Source organism: Xiphophorus maculatus, chromosome 13, assembly GCF_002775205.1.
Source record: "Xiphophorus maculatus strain JP 163 A chromosome 13, X_maculatus-5.0-male, whole genome shotgun sequence".
Taxonomy (NCBI): domain Eukaryota; kingdom Metazoa; phylum Chordata; class Actinopteri; order Cyprinodontiformes; family Poeciliidae; genus Xiphophorus; species Xiphophorus maculatus.
Genome location: NC_036455.1, coordinates 12,245,051 through 12,265,277, shown reverse-complemented (window position 1 = coordinate 12,265,277; position 20,227 = coordinate 12,245,051). Strand labels below are relative to the sequence as shown.

General features: G+C 32.6%; 1 protein-coding gene and 1 pseudogene across 2 annotated transcripts; both read left to right on the top strand.

Moving 5' to 3' along the window:
* Positions 1-3,240: 3,240 nt before the first annotated feature.
* Positions 3,241-10,362, top strand: LOC102221188 (H-2 class I histocompatibility antigen, Q9 alpha chain-like). 2 transcript variants are annotated; one of them, XM_023344398.1, is made up of 7 exons: positions 3,241-3,385; positions 5,195-5,461; positions 5,962-6,240; positions 6,481-6,780; positions 7,336-7,434; positions 8,439-8,452; positions 8,568-10,362. In XM_023344398.1, the coding sequence occupies exons 1-7, from the start codon at positions 3,337-3,339 to the stop codon at positions 8,574-8,576; spliced, it is 1,017 nt and encodes a 338-aa protein (XP_023200166.1). In that variant the 5' UTR covers positions 3,241-3,336; the 3' UTR covers positions 8,577-10,362. The 2 variants fall into 2 exon arrangements, with proteins under 2 accessions (XP_023200166.1, XP_023200165.1); XM_023344397.1 differs by having other exon boundaries at positions 3,242-3,385; positions 8,435-8,452.
* Positions 10,363-11,583: 1,221 nt separating this feature from the next.
* Positions 11,584-18,112, top strand: LOC102226453 (annotated as a pseudogene).
* Positions 18,113-20,227: the final 2,115 nt, after the last annotated feature.

Sequence of the window (20,227 nt, the reverse complement as noted above, 5' to 3'; positions counted from 1 at the left end):
AACTGATACAAGAAATGTGTTGCTGAAATGTTACTGTTGTTAAAACTGGATGTTATGAATCCAGTTTTAAAATTGAGGAACATTAACACTAACTGGTTCAAATGCCTGTGATGGACTGGTGACCAGTCCATGGTGGCTCCGCCTCTCACCTGTTGGTGGTACCAGCACCTTCCTGACCTCACAAGGGATAAGCAGATAAGCTTGTTGGATAATGAATGCTTTATCCAACTGTGTGTTACATTCTGATGGGTAATGATGCCACTTGACAAAATGCAGTGTTTTAATTGTTGATTGAGTTTTTTATGACTTTGTATTTTTGTGTATTTATAAAGCAAAGCACTTTGAACTGCCTTGTTGCTGAAATGTACAAATAAACTGTTTCAAATACTGTTAAATGAAGTAGTTTTGACATTTTTGTCTAGAAAAGTGTTGCCATTGTTTGGGTTCTGTAAATAATAATAAACTTTTTATTCAAACAATAATTCTGACCAGTGGAGTTTATCTGCATTTTGTCTGGTTTCTAAGTTTTCTTATGTGAAAGAATCAGTGATTAATATGCCAGCTGCAGACATATAAATAAGAGTAAATAAGATGTAACACATGAATCAGATTTAAATGGAGATAGTAGATACTTTTGTGGTTAATGTAACATAACAAATTTATATATGTTAAACTGTTCTGATCCAATTAGCTACCAAGATATTAATATCTAACTGTTGAATATTAAAAACTGGGCTATGATTTGCATTACAGTGATGATGATGACACATCCTAATTTAATTTCTAGCCATGTCAATATTTGCATAATTTTCTCTAATAAAGTTGTAACAGAGACTGTATTAGTAAAGATTTAAATGGAAAATATTAATACTGTATTAGTGCAGTCTTCCTGTACTAATAAAAGTATAGATTCAAAATCAATTAAGCTCCTTTTTAAGCAAAACAATGTTACAATAACCATTTCTAGAAGAAAGGAAAGCTGTGCTGTGGATGCTCACACAGAAACAAGGCGTTGGGCCGTAACAGATCCTGTGAGCTGCTGCTTCATCTGCGCCTTGGAAAAGAAATTACAATTACTAAAATATTAAAGACAAATTCCTTCACTTGAAGGGGATGAGCCGTCAGCAGTGAAGGACTCAGCAGCCATTTTGGATCTCCAAGGTGAACTTTTGTAGGCCTTGATGTTCCAGCAGGCAGCAGTGAAGAAAGATTCTCTGCAATATTGTGAACCAGTAAAATCTTTTTTGGAAAACCTTTGATTATTATAGTGGAAAAATGATAAAGTTTTACATCAACATCCAACACCACTGAGTACAAACTAATGACAACCAGAGGTGGGCAGTATAATGTAATGTATTTATAAATTATCAGATTTTCATAACTTCATACAACAATTATTTTAGTATCATATTTATATCTATCAGGCAAAGTTAGAGTATTGTAGAAAAGTCAGTGTTTGAGAGAGATGGTTCAGGTCCAAACATCAAGTCAGTTTTTACACCATGAAACGAGATGAACTCAATTTACCCCCCATTATAAACATTAATATAATAATATTAATGTACTGGAACTCAATATCCCAGTGCAGTTGATGTGTAACCATGGTTACACTCATTGTTGTTCTTCAAAATGATCCTCTTCAATTAAGTTCAGATGTTGCTGGAAACAACATTTATCTGAAGCTGAACTTTTTCCCTGTGTGCAGGAGCAAAGAGGAGAGACAGAAGGAGAAAGTTCAAACCATCTCTTTCATTTATCATAACGGGTAACATGAGATTATTACCTGTGTAACCAGATTACTGGGTTTCTTAACCAAACTGAATAGTTTAATTTCATAGTCGAGGTTCAGGAGGTTCTCATCACAAGAAAATGATCCTATTGACCCCAAAGACGACGTTTAAATGAGGAAATTAATTGTAATCAAATCAGGAGCAAAACAAATAAGCAGAGATCCTACAGGGAAATAAAGTCAGTCCAAAAAATAAAAATAAAAAATCTGAGATGTAGATAAAAAAAAACAGTCATTTGGTTGAACAACACTTTAACTTAAAATTACCAAAACAAATGATTGGTTACCTTTAGCTTTCATCTTGTTTTAACAGAAAACAATAAATATATTATTGCAATTACTTGTTTTCATCCTATTACATAAGACAAAATCATTAAATAGTACAAACCTTGTTTTTCAAAGTGTAAATGGGTCCAAAGTTTGTGTTCTGGTGGGCAGCTGCTGTGGTTAGTTAGAGCAGAGCTAACATATTTAGCTTTAACTGGCAGCAAAAAGAGAGTTTGGGAGATGATTTTATAAGATCGGTTCGATCAATAAGAGGCTTTACTGATTACTGAACACGAGAAACTCACTGCTGATTGTAAAAAGGTTTGAAACCCTTTCAAACAGGCTTCTCAGTCTGACACAGGAAGTGAGGAAACAGGAAGTGACACAACTTCATCACCTTTTGTATGCAGCTCAGGAGAGCAGCAACAATGTAATTTGGTAACCAGGTGTTGAACCTGGATTACAGCGAACAGGATGGATGAACTTCATGCCCTGACGAGGAGTCAGCAAAAGTTTAGGGAATGTAATCTGAATTAATGAGTTAAAGCTGCATTTAATTTTCCTTTGGGATCAATAAAGTATTTCTGAATTTAAACTGAATAAAGACTTTCCAATGGTTTGAGTTTAGTTTGGTTAGTCTGTGACCAGACACTGACTAACCAAAATATTTTGTGACAATTTTCATTATTGTGTAATATTTTTAGACATGTAACAAGCAAATTTATTTTTAAAACAACCTAAAGTTATTATTAAATTTTGGGGCATTTTTTCCCCAAATAAATGACACTATAAATATATAAACAAGAAATTAAGAGAAATTAAAAATAAAATAAAATAAAGGAAACAGGGAAAAAGGAATTTGTGAAATAAATTTTAATCTACATCTAATCTTCAGTCTTCCTTATTTTAACAAAACAAAAAAAAAACATCGTTCAAACTTGTTTTTACATTGAACACATTTAGTGCATTGTGTCTGATATTTTAATTTCCCTTCCAAACTGAACTGAATAGAAAAATATCAGATTCCATCTTCCATTGAAGTTTTCCTAACAGATAACAGTTAACTTTCACTTTCGTAAACAAACCTTTATCACGCTATTTAACCCAGATTTAAGTGACACTTGCACCCAGGACGTTCTGATTGGCTCAGCTGACAGGTGATCTTCAGACACACACCCTACCTGTTTCTTCTTCCTTGCTTGACTTTTCAGTCTGTTCTCACGGAAGAGGAAATAATCTGCTTGAAACTGGAGCTCAGCATGTAAAGCGACATCGGCGAAATGATGTTAATCTTTCTGATTCTAGTGGGAATTCAAGGTTCTACCGCAGGTGAGTTAAACATTTTAAATATTTAAAGATCAGTGTTGTTATAAGAACTGTGTGTTTGTTTGATAATAGGTCCTGGAACTGGATGCTGAATGTTAAACATTTTACTCACTTATTTAAAATATAATTGTCTAAAATTAAACAAAATGGACCGGCTGTTAAGTTTTTTTCTTACTTTTTTTAAACCCTATGTTATTATTATTTTTACATTGTCTAGATGATCGACTTGGGCTATATCTAAAATGGCTGCATGTTAAGTCATAACAATGTTGGGTTAGGCGACATGTAAAATGGCCGTTAGTGAGTTTATAACGCTTATTGCACAATCTAATAAACATTTTGGATAAAGTTTAAAACTTATTGAGGATTTTCAATTCACATTGTAAGGCCCGTTTTTTTTCAGATTTTAATGCTTTTTCAGTTAGAGCAGCGGTCCCCAAAATACTTTGTTGATCCCAAAGAGACATTAAGTTTTGTTGTAACTCATTGGTTAATATTCTTCAGAGTTACTGTAGATGATGATGGTTGTTGGCAGGAAAGATCTCTTGTAGCAGTCTGTCTTGCAGTGAATTTGAAGAAGCCTCTGACTGAAGACACTCTGTTTTCCCAAGACAGTCTCATGTAGAAGATGGTCTGGGTTTTCCGTAATTTTCTTGATTTTATGTAAAATCCTTCTTTGCATTATCATCTCCAGAGGTTCCACAGTCATCCCCAGAACAGGACCAGAACCAGAACAGAACCACCTTCTCTATCAGGCTGTTGAGCCTTTTTAAGTTCCAGGTTCTGATGCTGCTGCCCCAATAGATGATGGCTGAAGAGATGACGCTCTCAACTATAGACTGATAGAAGATCTGCAGCATCTTGCTGCAAACCTTGAAGGATCGTAGTTTCCTCAGGAAGTCCAGTTTGCTCTGTCCTTGTTGATAACAACTATATTATCTGGAGATGATGATTCAAAGAGGGATTCTTCATAAAATCAAGAAAATTATGGACAACCCAGACCATCCTCTTCATTAGACTGTCTTGGTAAAATGGCGTGTCGTCAATTAGAGACCTCTTCAGATTTGCTGTAATACAGACTGCTACAGGAAATACAGCCATTACCCTCTACGATAACTCTGAAGAATTTGAATTGATATGAGTTGCAACAACATTTAATTCCTGAACCCACTGGGGACAAGGGTGTTAGAAAATAGATGGATGGATAGAGTATTTAAAACAATTATCAACTGTTATCAACTCCAGAAAACTGTTAGCAGATGTGTCTTTATCTGCTAACAGTTTAAAGAATAAAATGTTTCCAGGGGACCTTTTATTTCCTTAAAAATAAAAAATGAAATCCATTAAAAGCTTAAGAGAGACACTTTTAACAATTTTAAAGGTTGAAATAATTTCTGATTTCCACATGGAGAAAGGTTTTGCTGTTGATATAAGAAAAGTTTTAGAATAATAACATTAAATATTGTGATGGTTAGTTTGGTCAAGCTGGGGTTTGATATAAGGAATCTTAACAATTATTAATGTGTGATGAAAATGTAATGTATACAGATAACAAAATTATCACAATTTAGCAAAGATATTCAACATTTCAAAAGGTTAGATTCATTATTTCAACGTGAGCTTGTGTTGTTGCTAAATTTCCCTGTTTAAAACTTTTAAAAGTTATGGACAGATAAGTAAACAAATATAAAAAACTAGATGTGTTTTATATTTTTTCATCTGTCAGAACATAACCTGATGAAATGGGTTTATGTTAGATATGAGTAATAACAGAGTAAAGTTAAAATATTCAGAAATGTCTTTTTCTTACAGTGACCCACTCTCTGAAGTATTTCTACACGGCATCTTCAGGAATAGAAAACTTCCCATCATACGTCTCTGTTGGGTTGGTGGATGAAGTTCAGATAAGTTACTGTGACAGCAGAACAAATGAAAATATTCCTAAACAGGATTGGATGAATAAAGTGAATTCAAAACATCCAAATTACTGGGAGGAGGAAACAGAGACATGTTGGGTTAAACAGCGATTCCTCAAAGGCAACCTAGAAATTGCTAAACATCGTTTCAACCAGACTGGAGGTTTGTTCATGGTTCACTTTGTACATATCATATAATTTTTAGGTTTCCCACATTGTTTGTGTAAATTATCATATCAGTTATTATTTTATACATGATTTTAGTTATTGTGCATCTAAAGGTTTTTACTTCTGTTTCTAATCCAGTAAATTTCCAACAAGTTTTTCTGCGTTCCTCTGTATTCTGAAACTTGATCATTGGAAACTGTTTCTATAACAATTCCTGCCTTAAAACCATAACATTACATTTTGGAACATAAAGCAGTAACTGTTTAATTATTTGTAGCTATTGTCCCATTTGGAGTTATGAACACATGATGAACAAAATTAACTATTTTTGAGAGGGAGCATAAATGCAAAGTTGGCATTTTGTTCAAAGTATTTATTTAATTAATTTTGCAAAATTTTAGGAGTTTATTTTTGATAGAACAGTCTTACACTGAAATACATTAGGAACAAATTAATTGAATGTATTTTAAACTCACTGATGTCTCTTTGTCTCAGGAGAACACATATATCAGCAGATGTATGGCTGTGAGTGGGACGATGAGACCGGAGAGGTCAAAGGTTATGATGAGTTTGGTTATGATGGAGAAGATTTAATTATACTGGACTCAAATACACAACAATGGATCGCTCCAAGAACACAAGCTGTCATCACAGCAAACAGATGGAACAATGATAGAAATGATTTAGAACATGAGAATGAGTACTTAACTCAGACATGTGTTGAGTGGCTGAGGAAATATGTCAACTATGGGAGGAGATCACTGATGAGAACAGGTAATACAAAACATAACATAGTTTAATGCACATAGTTACATTTATACATTCCCCTTGTTTTATATAAACTTCATCAGTTTCCATGGCGATATAGGCCTTTTCAACCTGTTTTTAATGAGTTGTTCATAAATCAAGTTTTCTCTGTAAACTGAAATCTATATTGTTAATATAAATTAGTTGGTAAAAATTATGTGTATATTTATAAAATAACTAAAAATGTTTGCTCCATGTTCTCTGCAGATCTTCCATCAGTGTCTCTCCTCCAGAAATCTCCATCCTCTCCAGTCAGTTGCTTCGCTACAGGTTTCTACCCCAACAGAGCAGAAATGTTCTGGAGGAAAGATGGAGAGGAGATTCATGATGGTGTGGAAAAAGGAGAGATCAAGCCCAACAATGATGGAACCTTCCAGATGAGCGTTAACATCGATCTGTCATCTGTTGCAACTGAAGACTGGAACAAGTATGAATGTGTGTTTCAGCTCTCTGGAGTCAATGACATCACCAATAGACTGGAGAAAACAAGAATCTTGACCAATGAATGTAAGTAATTATATAAAATGCCATGTTTGTTTGCTGTTAAATATCTGATTAATACAATGTTCTGACTGATTGATTGTGTTTTTAGATTTACATTCAGTTTTAGGTCAGAGACACAATCTTTTATCTCGGGATTATTATCTAAGCATGTACCATAAAATAAAAGTTAAAACAAGTGATTTGCTGCTAATACAATCTGCTCTAAGTGTTTGTGCTTCTTTTTGTTTTTACAAGTGTAAAATCAACACCAGCTTCATCTGAAACTGTTTACCTTATTGGTTTTAGGTTATATTTGTCTTTGTGTAACTTTCTCTACATTCATTTATAAAACTTGAAAATCCATTTATATTCTAATTAGGTGAACAATTTTTAAAAATGACTGAAAAACGATACATTGAATATTTGAGGTGTTTGTGTTTAGTACAAGAAAAATCAAGAGAACAGAAATCAGAACAAGCAAAAGATGAAAAACATCATGATGTTTAGACAAAGTGGGATAAGAAACATGATGAAACCTGTTATTCTCTCTGAATGTGACCTGGTTTGTTTTCTCAACAGCAAATATCCCCATTGTGATCATCACCTTTGTTCTTTTTGTGACTGTCCTCGGTCTCATTGCTGTGATTGGATTCATTCTTTACAACCAGAAGAACAACGGTGAGAAATGGATATTTTGATTGTTGGTTTTTAGATACAAATAGACCTGATTTAAATGGTAAATCTAAATATAGACTTAATTTAGACATGAGTCAATGATGCATCCATGTGTATCTGTAGTTTAGAGCCATTTTATCTGAGCATAGACCAAGCAAGACTTCCTGCTTTAAAAGTGGTTGGAAATTAGGTTTAAGTCCATGAAAAAGCTGCAAATAATTTAAAAATACCAGAAAATTTGAGCTGAGCAATAGCCTCGTTTGATTCAGTATGAACCAGTTTTGTACTTTTGTGGCAATAATATCAGTGTGCAAAAAATTATTATTATTTTTTTAAATATTTGAACCAAAAATGTATTGGATGCTTGTAAGTTCATGATGAAATGTTATTTATACTGAACTGGAATTAAAAGTGTAGCTGTACATGCTGCTGTTGGATGTCACCGGAGATGAAGTTCAGTTTGTTTTCATAAAAATATAAATGTCAGTTAATTGGCATGAATTGTAATTTCCAAACAGAAATGACTCTCATGCAGCAGCATCTCTTCTGTGACCAAGTTTGTTACAAACAGAAATTATTCAGCGTTCAAAAAAATATCTGAGAAATGGATCCTTTCTAATTGCAAAAAACTTCTCAATTTAGCCATAACATTAAGATAATAATCACACAACACAGTCATTGAATTAATATATTATAATATTCTGTAACTTATCTGGTAGGAGGACTTGGACAGTAACTTAGGAGCCTTGAGTCTGAGACTAATTTCTTTTTTAATGTTATTTAAATTTTAATGTTGGCTAAAACTGATTCTAGATGTTCAAAAATGTCTGACTTTTAGATCACATAACTACTAAATTTAGCCCAGTTAAATTAGTAGTGAATTATTTGCTTAGAGGTATTTTCACCTAAAAATGGCCACTGTGTGATTTCTGTAAAAATAAAGCAGAAAATAAATTTTTTTTTAAAAGGTAAGATCTAAAGTTGCTCTTTTTCACTGTTTCAGCCAGGCGTCCACCTTCTCGTAAGTAAACAAATAAAACCACTCACTATCTGTATTTTCTGAAAGTATTTCTATCTTATGTTGCTGGAGATCTTTCTGTATATTTTACATTTATTCACACTTTTTGACTTTATAGCTGTGGTGAACGGTCGGCCTCCAGAAGAAACCAGATTCCTTCGACAAGCATGAAAAAACCAAAACAGGTCAACACCAAGAAGTGAGTTGATGAATGTTGAACAAAGCAAACATATAGAAAATAATTAAGTAAAAGTATGTGCAAGAACAAAGAATAAATAAATAAAGAATAAAGAAAAAGGAAAAAACACTGAGTCTTATTATTTGGCTCTCTGATTTCCCTCTTCTCCCTTGATCCTCTGCCTCGGCATTAACTCACCGGCAATGAAATGTCATCTAAAAACACAGAATATATTTTATTGAACTATTTGAATTAGTTTATATGTATTGCCAACTGTTGCTCCATTGATATCTGTTATGTAAGTAGATCTAGACATTGTGAGGTGCTGATTTTTTCCTATGTTTCAGTTAATCTGTATTGTTTTCTTGGCGATAGTCAGGGCCACAAGCAGGAGTTTGGGTCTGATCGAGTTCATGTTCAGTTCATCCAGATTACCAAGTAAACAGACAGAGGGGATTGTGGGATGTTGTGGCCAGAGATTTGAGACAGTTTGGTGATTATTTCTTTCCAGAAGTTTAGTTTTGGTGGACAGAGCCAGAATGGTTGGAGCTGGTCATCAGCTGTATTTAGTGAACTGTGTGTGTAAATGTCTGAGTCTGTAAGGCTCTTTATGTGCATCCTGGGCTCTGTGATTTGTTTTCTATGGATTATTTTATATTGTATCAATGATATCTTGGAGTTGTTGGATATGCTGAAAATATTATGGCAGACATTATTCCAAAATTGATTATCTGTGTGGATAGTATGATCTTTTCCCATTTAGTGATCAGAATTTGAGGTGCATTATTGGTAGAAGATTTTAGTTTGTTTAGGTTTGAGAGTGTTTTTGTAGACTCTGTGATTTTGTTGATGCTGTCAAATAGGGACGGTTGTCCTAGGTGAAAGTTATTGATGTCTATTTTTGATTTGACGGCTTGCTTTAATTGATTATATTGAAAAAACTGCTTCCTGTTTAAAAATGTTAAAAAGAAAAACACCCAGAAAGGAAAACAAAAACTCAAAGCAAGTTTCTTACAGCTGAAAAATCAAAACAAAAAGAAAATGAAAAGGAGACAAAAATCATTTAAATTTTGAGCCATTTCTGTGTTTGGATTTATCTTTGGGTCACTTGGAATTTAGTCTTAAACAGACAAGTTTTGATTTTTTCTCAGCTTTCTGTAAATTTACCTGTTTAGTTAAATGTGTTTAATTCCAACATTTCTTTGTAAATAAATCTTTGTTTTATTCTCTCTGTCGATTCATCAATAGTCTAAACTGACACAAGAAATGTGTTGCTGAAATGTTACTGTTGTTAAAACTGGATGTTATGAATCCAGTTTTAAAATTGAGGAACATTAACAATAACTGGTTCAAATGCCTGTGATGGACTGGTGACCAGTCCATGGTGGCTCCGCCTCTCACCTGTTGGTGGTACCAGCACCTTCCTGACCTCACAAGGGATAAGCAGATAAGCTTGTTGGATAATGAATGCTTTATCCAACTGTGTGTTACATTCTGATGGGTAATGATGCCACTTGATAAAATGCAGTGTTTTAATTGTTGATTGAGTTTTTTATGACTTTGTATTTTTGTGTATTTATAAAGCAAAGCACTTTGAACTGCCTTGTTGCTGAAATGTACAAATAAACTGTTTCAAATACTGTTAAATGAAGTAGTTTTGACATTTTTGTCTAGAAAAGTGTTGCCATTGTTTTGGGTTCTGTAAATAATAATAAACTTTTTATTCAAACAATAATTCTGACCAGTGGAGTTTATCTGCATTTTGTCTGGTTTCTAAGTTTACTTATGTGAAAGAATCAGTGATTAATATGCCAGCTGCAGACATATAAATAAGAGTAAATCAGATGTAACACATGAATCAGATTTAAATGGAGATAGTAGATACTTTTGTGGTTAATGTAACATAACAAATTTATATATGTTAAACTGTTCTGATCCAATTAGCTACCAAGATATTAATATCTGTTGAATATTAAAAACTGGGCTATGATTTGCATTACAGTGATGATGATGACACGTCCTAATTTAATTTCTAGACGTGTCAATATTTGCATAATTTTCTCTAATAAAGTTGTAACAGAGACTGTATTAGTAAAGATTTAAATGGAAAATATTAATACTGTATTAGTGCAGTCTTCCTGTACTAATAAAAGTACAGATTCAAAAGCAATTAAGCTCATTTTTAAAAGCAAAACAATGTTACAATAACCATTTCTAGAAGAAAGGAAAGCTGTGCTGTGGATGCACACACAGAAACAAGGTGTTGGGCCGTAACAGATCCTGTGAGCTGCTGCTTCATCTGCGCCTTGGAACCTGGATTCGCTGTAATCCGAACAGGATTACAGCGAACAGGATGGATGAACTTCATGCCCTGACGAGGAGTCAGCAAAAGTTTAGGGAATGTAATCTCAATTAATGAGTTAAAGCTACATTTAATTTTCCTTTGAGATCAATAAAGTATTTTTGAATTTAAACTGAATAGAGACTTTCCAATGGTTTGAGTTTAGTTTGGTTAGTCTGTGACCAGACACTGACTAACCAAAATATTTTGTGACAATTTTCATTGTTGCGTAATATTTTTAGACATGTAACAAGCAAATTTATTTTTAAAACAACCTAAAATTATTATACAATTTTTGGGCTTTTTTCCCCCCCAAATAAATGACACTATAAATATATAAACAGGAACTTAAGAGAAATAAAAAATATATATAGGAAACAAGGAAGAAGGGAATTTGTGAAATAAATTTTAATCTACATCTTATATTCAGTCTTTCTTATTTTAACAAAAAAATTTAAAAACATCGTTCAAACTTTTTTTTTTTACATTGAACACTACATTTAGTGCATTTTGTCTGATATTTTAATTTCCCTTCCAAACTGAACTTTCACTTCCTTAACGCTATTTAACCCAGATTTAAGTGACTCTCAATCCTGCTGATCTTCAGATACACGCCTGACCTGCTTCTTCTTTCTTGTCTAACTTTTCCGTCTCTTCACACGAACGAGGAAATAATCTGCTTGAAACTGGAGCTAAGCCTGTTCATCGGCGAAATGACGCCTTTAATCTTTCTGATTCTAGTGGGAATTCAAGGTTCTACCGCAGGTGAGTTAAACATTTTAAATATTTAGAGATCAGTGTTATTTAAGAACTGTGTGTTTGTTTGATAATAGGTCCTGGTACTGGATGCTGAATTTTAAACATTTTACTCACTTATTTAAAATATAATTGTCTAAAATTTAACAAAGTGGACCGGATGTTAAGTTTTTTTCTTACTTTTTTAAACCCTATGTTATTATTTTTTTACATTGTCTAGATGATCGACTTGGGCTATATCCAAAATGGCTGCATGTTAAGTCATAACAATGTTGGGTTGGCGACATGTAAAATGGCCGTTAGTGAGTTTATTGCTCTTATTCCACAATCTAATAAACATTTTGGATAAAGTTTAAGACTTATTGAGGATTTTCAATTCACATTGTAAGGCCCAATTTTTTTCAGATTTTAATGCTTCTTCAGTTAGAGTTTAGCCTTTCTTCTACTAATACCAATCAATCAATCAATCAATCAATCAATCAATCAATCAATTTTTATTTGTATAGCACCTTTCAGCAGTAAGGGATTTCAAAATGCTTTACATCATAAAAACACAAAAATACAGTCATAGAGCACAGAGTCAACATTACATTTTGTTATCATTACACATCTGATTATTGATTAATGTTTCATGATTCCTTTCAAAAGCAACTCTAACCATCTGGGTTTTTAGTCTAGATTTAAAGGAGCTCTAGGATCTCTAGATCTGGCTGAGACATTAGTCCTTTAATCCTGGAAATGTTCTTCAGGTGATAGAAGGCCGACTTTGTAACTGTCTTCATGTGACTCTGAAGGTTCAGGTCAGAGTTCATCACTACTCCCAGGTTTCAGGCCTGATTGCTGGTTTTAGTTGTAATAACTGAAGCTGTGCATTGACTCTAGATTGTTCCTCTTTAGGTCCAAAGATAATAACTTTAGTTTTGTTTCTAATTACTGAAGAAAGTTTTGGCACATCCACACCTACCAGCCAAAATGAAACACAGCACTGAATTTGATAAAACGTTAACAGTTTTTATTTTGCTAATTATAATCACTTACTTTACATGCAATAATTATCAATGCAGCGATCTTCCTCCTGACATTTTCCTCTCTTGTGTTTCTGTTCTGCTTTTTGTGCAGAACCACATGATCTGACTGTTCAGTTTTCAGAAATAGACTTGTTGTCACTGGCTCATGTTGGCAAACTCTATAAAGCACATTCAACTTTTTCTGTGTTTATTCTTTAACCAACTGTATAAAAAACTAGATGTGTTTTATATATTTTTTTATCTATCAGCACAGAACCTGATGAAGTGGGTTTATGTTAGATATGAGTAATAACAGAGTAAAGTTAAAATATTCAGAAATGTCTTTTTCTTACAGTGACCCACTCTCTGAAGTATTTCTACACGGCATCTTCAGGAATAGAAAACTTCCCATCATACGTCTCTGTTGGGTTGGTGGATGAAGTTCAGATAAGTTACTGTGACAGCAGAACAAATGAAAATATTCCTAAACAGGATTGGATGAATGAACTGAGTTCAGAACATCCAGATTACTGGAAGGAGGAAACAGAGACATGTCTGGCTAAACAGCAAACCTTCAAAGCAAACCTAGAAATTGCCAAACAACGTTTCAACCAGACTGAAGGTTTGTTCATGATTCACTTTGTACATATCATATAATTTTTTGGTTTCTCACATTGTTTGTGTAAATTATCATGTCAGTGATTATTTTACACACGATTTTAGTTATTGTGCATTTGACTGTATTTACATCTGGATTTGATCCAGTAAATTTTAATCAAATTAGTATTTTTCTGTGTTCCTCTATATTTTAAAAAATTATCATAAAAATTGTCTTAAATTCCATAACATTAAACTATTGGAACATATAGCAGTAAATGTTTCATTATTTGTTGCTGTTGTCCCATAAAAATTATGAGCACATGATAAATTAAACCATTTTTGAGGGGGTCATGAATGGATAAAACAGTATTAAACTGAAATACATTAGGAACAAATTAATTGAATGTATTTTAAAGTCACTGATGTCTCTTTGTCTCAGGAGTTCACGTCTTTCAGCAGATGTATGGCTGTGAGTGGGATGAGGAGACTGGAGAGGTCAAAGGTTATGATCAGTTTGGTTATGATGGAGAAGATTTAATCACACTGGATCCAAAAACACAAGAATGGATCGCTCCAAAACCACAAGCTGTCATCACCAAACACAAGTGGGATAATAATAGAGCTGCTGTAGAACATGAGAAGATCTAAGTAACTCATATATGTGTTGAGTGGCTGAAGAAATATGTGAATTATGGGAGGAGATCACTGATGAAAACAGGTATTAAAAATGTAAAGTATTTATGTGTTTTACCTTGTTATTTACCTTGTTTTGTATAAATATCTCCATCAGAGTTTCCATGCAGTTATTGGCCTTTGCAACAAGTTTTTCCTGCTTTGTCATATCAGTCATCATTTGTTTCCTTCCACATCAGAAATCAACTTACCAACCTTTCACAGTATATTGAAATGTACATTGTAATGTACACATAAACTCATAAAAATGAGTTACAAAGGAATTTTGTTTATCTTTATAAAGAAACTAAAAATGTTTTCTTATATATTCTGCAGTTCCTCCCTCAGTTTCTTTTCTCCAGAGGTTTTCATCCTCTCCAGTCAGTTGCTTCGCTACAGGTTTCTACCCCAACAAAACAGAAATGTTCTGGAGGAAAGATGGAGAGGAGATTCATGATGATGTGGAGAAAGGAGAGATTCTCCCCAACAATGATGGGACCTTCCAGATGAGCATTTATCTTGATCTTTCATCTGTTCCACCTGAAGACTGGACGAGGTATGAATGTGTGTTTCAGTTCACTGGTGTCAGAGAAGGCCTTGTCACCAGCCTGGAGAAAAGCAAAATCAAGACCAATGAAGGTGAGAATAAAATGAAAAATTAAAAATTTAGATCATACACTTTGATGTAGAAATGCTTTAGTTCTTGAATTTATTAGTGCAGATCTGTACATTTTATGTAGTAAAAAACTTTTAATTGTTTTTCCATTGCAGAATCACAATTAACCAATTTGCAATGGAAACTTGACATTACAATGAATATTCAGTCATATTTAATAAATGAGAATTTTATTGAAAGTTTCATTTATTTCAGTTACTCGGTTTACGAGGTGAAACATTTTATAAGTAATTTACACATTTAATTCTGTTTTTAAACCTTTATTTCTCCAAATTATGTTAATTTTCTGCTTATAGCTAATGTAAACTAGTTATCTAAGATTAAAATATCTTATCAAAGTAGTAAAATATTTTTAACAGAAATGTGAACTTAATTAAAAGTATGTTTAATATTTGCTTAAATGTTATTTTCAAGAGGTACTTTTAATTTGACAAACAAAACTCATTGTAATATTTATTGTAGTTATTGAATATGATGGTGTTCTATAAAAATAGTATAAAAGAAATTAGCAACAATTTGCTGTTTTAAATGCATATAATGATTTATAGTCTGAATATTTACACTGGCTCATTGAAGCTGTTCATTTTAGCACATAAATGTTTGTTTAATATGTTTACATTGTTTTTTATTTTGTTCACAGTAAATTCAACCTTCATGCTCATCATTATTATTGTGTCAGTGATAAACTTTGAATTCATTATGACTGGATTCATTCTTTGTCACATGATAAAAACTGGTCAGAAATCAGTTGTCTTTTTGTCTTAAATTGTAGGATTTGAGTTGAGCTGATAAAAAACCACAGAGGTTTTGTGTCTGCAGGAATGACAACAATAAACACAAATAAAACCTAATTAAAACCACAAGTAGTTCCTGCTCACATCAACACATTCAACTCATTACAGTTTTGATGTCACAGACATTAAAGTGAACCTTCTCCGACAATAATGTTCACAGGACAGATTGAAGAAAAAGTTGCATAAAATTCTAATATTTTGTTAAAAATGTATTGCAAATTTTGAATAGCTCAACGATTCCCTAAATGCCAGAAAATGTAACTATGTCCAAGACAGACTATCAGGCCTAATTCACTAAATACATTCCAAATTTAATTAACAACAGGAACAAATTGAAGGATGTCAGGAAGTTTGTGTACAAACTGGGCTACAGAGCAGCACTAAAGCCAGTCTGCTCTACAAATCTGCTGAGGCATTTTGAAGTTTAAAAATGATGTCCAATGGATTTTAAAGGACTTTAAAGTAAAAGTCCTTTTAAATTTTTAGATTTTAAAGCAAAGCTTCCATTATTTACAGGAGTAACAAAATGCTATATGTGATATTTAAATAATGGTCCCTGTATTACTCTGTACAAAGTTATTAAAATGTGGCAGGTGTGTAAAGAATGACCAAAACCAAAACATGTACAAAACTGCAGCAATACAATATAATAATAATAATGATAATGATAATTTATTTCAGACAGACATATCACCAACAAACATAATAGAGAAGACTTTCATGGTTCTAAGTGTAAATACACTACCTATCAAATTTACATATTTACATATTCAATACATGTAAATACACCACTTATTCGGTGACTGTATGATGGGGTCAACGATCATACAGTGATCGGTGACCCCATGAAAGGGATCACCCTTCATCACACTCCATAAAAGGGAGTATGATGAAGTTTAACTTATATAATCATACCGCCTTTCCAATCATTAATTTATAGCATAAGTAGTCTTTCTATTTCGAGTATCCTTTCCAAAACAATAAAACAATAATAACTATAATACGTTTTCCTGAACCAAATGAAAGTAATACATACACTCATATATATACAGTATACATACGCATCTACCTGCATATATACATAAATAATATTTGCCTATTTACACACCCACATATATTTACACACACATACACACGCCTGCATCCATTGCATCCACAGTGCTGTAATTCTCAGCCAAATTCATCACCCCTGTTCATCCTTATACTTTTGAATAGTAACCACTTTAAGTCTTTTCTTAAAATATCTCATGCTTGGACTTTGCTTCAGCTCTTTAGTAAGTTTATTCCAAATTTTCACTCCAGTGACAGAAATGCAGATTCTCTTCATTGTTGTTCAAACATATAAAGTTCTGAAGTTGAGGTTTTCTCTATAGTCATATCCCCCCACTCTACAAGGAAATCATTTTTGAATATTTTCTGGTAATAATTTGTTTCTTACTTTATACATAAACTGTGCAGTTTGAAACTCTACCAAATCTGGGAATTTCAGAAAATAAGAATCTATAAATAGATTGTTGGTATGACAATAAAAATCAACCTTGTGAACTATTGGAATGGCTCTTTTCTGTAATGTGCAAAATGGTTGAAGTGAAGTTTTGTAAGTGTTACCCCAAACTTCCACACAGTAACTTAAATATGGCAAAATAAGTGAACAATAAAGAATATGAAGGGCAGAGGAGTTTAGAAATGTTCTAGCATTAGAGAGAACTGCAATACTTCTAGCTATTTTAGATTGAACATATTTATTATGAGGTTTCCAACAGATCTTATTATTAATCAATACTCCCAAAAACCGAATTTCAGTCACTGTCTCCACAGTCACATTATCAATTATTATTTGTAAATCACTATGCCTTTTACAATTCCCAAATAACATAAACTTAGTTTTATCTAAATTTAGTGATAATTTGTTAATATCAAACCACTTTTTCAATTTATATAACTCTAAATTCATTTCTATCAAAAGCTGCCGTAAATTTTCACCTGTACAAAAAATGTTTGTATCATCTGCAAATAAAACAAAATTAAGTATTTTGGAAACCTTACATATATCATTAATGTATAAGATAAACAACTTTGGTCCCAATACTGATCCTTGGGGAACACCACAAACAATGTCCAGCACGAGGACTGGAATCACCCAATTGCACAAATTGTTGCCTGTTGCTGAGATAACTTTTCATCCAATGCAAAACTAATCCTCTTAGATGCTTTATTATTAATAAATAATTTATTATTAATAAATAACTTATTAATAATAATTTATGAATAATAATAACCAGCATCTCAGAAATGAACAAACCTTCTGATAGTTTATGGAAGACAGTGAAAGATGTTTTAGCAGGATCTTTGTTGAATGAATGTAAAATAGGGGGAAAAAACTCCCAGGCCACAATAACTCAATTGTTTTCAACATTGAGTTTTCTCCTCCCTATATAAAGTTTTATTTAACTTTATCTAGAGAGGAGAAACTACAGTAAAGCTGCTAAATGTTCTCTCAGATAATATAAAACTGCTGAGTTTTAGATTATGATATTCAGGGCTTGTCAAGTGTATTTAATCACTTAATTTATTTTATAATTTGCAAAAATATTTGATTCTGCTTGTTGTAGATGTAAAATATTATAAACAAATCATTTATCAATCTTTTTTGTTTATTTCAGAGCTTAGACTTGATGCCAGTAAGTATTTAAAATGTTTGATCATATTCTTGTCGTCTTTGTCTCAATTTGTAATGTTTTCTGTGATCCACAGTACATTTTTAAAACTTATGTGAGACTGGACAAAATTAAATCTCAATAATACCTCTTGTCAAATTGTATTGTAAGAATTGCAAGACTGAATTTTCTGTAGCTGAACTAAATCAGAGAGACTGATTTCAGATCTTATTACTAGATAATAAAAATGGAGGAAGGAGGGGAAATGAAAGGAGGCAGTGTTGGAAGTACGCAACAGAGAACCAGCAACCAGTCTGCATGATTGTACAGAGAAAATCTCTGCATGATATTTTAATGTGATTTGCTTTATGGCAGAATGCTAAATCCATGTTGTGTTCATTTGGCTCCTTAAACAACCACAGATCACCAAACTCAGAGCCAGAGATTTAGTTTCATTAATAGAGGTTTTGTCTGAAAGGGCCAGTAAGAGACCTCACAGCTTCAGTTAGAAGAAACTGAAAAACAGTCAAATAAAATGTTACTATACACACAAAATGTTTTTATTTTCTATTTTCTCAGGTTAAGGATTGGTTCAAGTTCAAGTTCACATAGCAGTTCCTCATCAGACAAACTGTTGCTAAAACGGTAAGATCCAATTTTTATAACTTGTTTCTTTTTCAGTGCCATGTACACATTGTGTTATTATAGTACATCATGTATTTACATGACATGGAAACAATGTATTGAACATTTCTGTTTATTGAATTGTTTCAACAGCAAACAAAACCCTAACAAATGAGAACCTTGGACACCAAAATCTGAGGACACCAAAATAGTTTGTGATCTCCACATTATTTGGCTTTTCTATTCAAATAATGCCTGCAAGAATTTTTGAAAAGAACACAATTTAATTTTTTTTCCACAATAAAGACATGAAGGACTTGATTCTGTCCTGCTGTGCCAGCTGAGTTTTAGGATGAAAATATTGAGGTCATAAAAAATATGTAAAACATTTAGTCTGGAGCATTAAGTTCCTAACTTCATGATGTTGTTAAATCTGTATTAATTTTCCTAAAGTTAAATTTTCTAGCTGTACTTCTGACGTTAAATGTTTAATAATGTATAGTTGGTGAGGTGATTCTTTTTGGAGAGTTGTTAATTAATTTTTTTTTTTTTAGCATGTGAAATCAAAAACATGTCTGAGTTGTACAAACATCTTAGATCCCACATTGACCCACGAAACGTTTATAGAAATGTTTGTTATAATATGAGCTTCTTTTATTTGTTTTTGGTTCTTTTTGTTCGAATAATACAAATACTGAATGTCTGTATTTGAAATCAATCAAATGGTTTTATATTTTGTTATATTAAAATGTTTTAATCTTTTTTTATTAGTACTTAAAATTTATTCACCAGGAAAATCTCATTGAGTTTTAAAATCTCTTTTAAAGTCTGGGATCAGCACACAGAGATTACAGAATATTGACATCAAAAACAGAAAAAAATACCATGATAAATTAATTAAAAGATTCCTCAGTTAAAACATCTACAGACAGGTGATTTATCTGATAATGTTTTATTGACATTGTTAACAAATAGAAGGTAATGGAAGGACGTGTTGGATAGACAAAAACACCTGTTGCAGAGTTTCCACCTTTAAATAACAAAATGTTTATAACTTTTACAGAGTAAACAACCAAATCTGTTTGTCTTATTTGCAATGATTTGTTTCTTTTTAAACATGTTTGCAGTTCTTTGGCATCCAGTCAGATCTAACACCAGTTTTAAAGTCCCTCCACTGGCTCCCTGTAGCTCAAAGAATAGACTTTAAAATACTGTTGTTAGTTTATAAATCACTGAACGGCTTAGCACCACAATACATTAAAGATCTGCTTTTATTGTATCAACCTTCCAGAACCTCTCAGGTCAAGGAGAAGCAGCTTTCAGCATCTATGCACCACAAATTTGCAACAAACTTCCAGAAAACTGTAAAACAGCTGAAACACTGACTTCTTTTAAATCTCAACTGAAAACCCACCTGTTTAGAATTGTATTTGAAATGTAATCAATTACAAATTTATTGATGGAACTTGACTT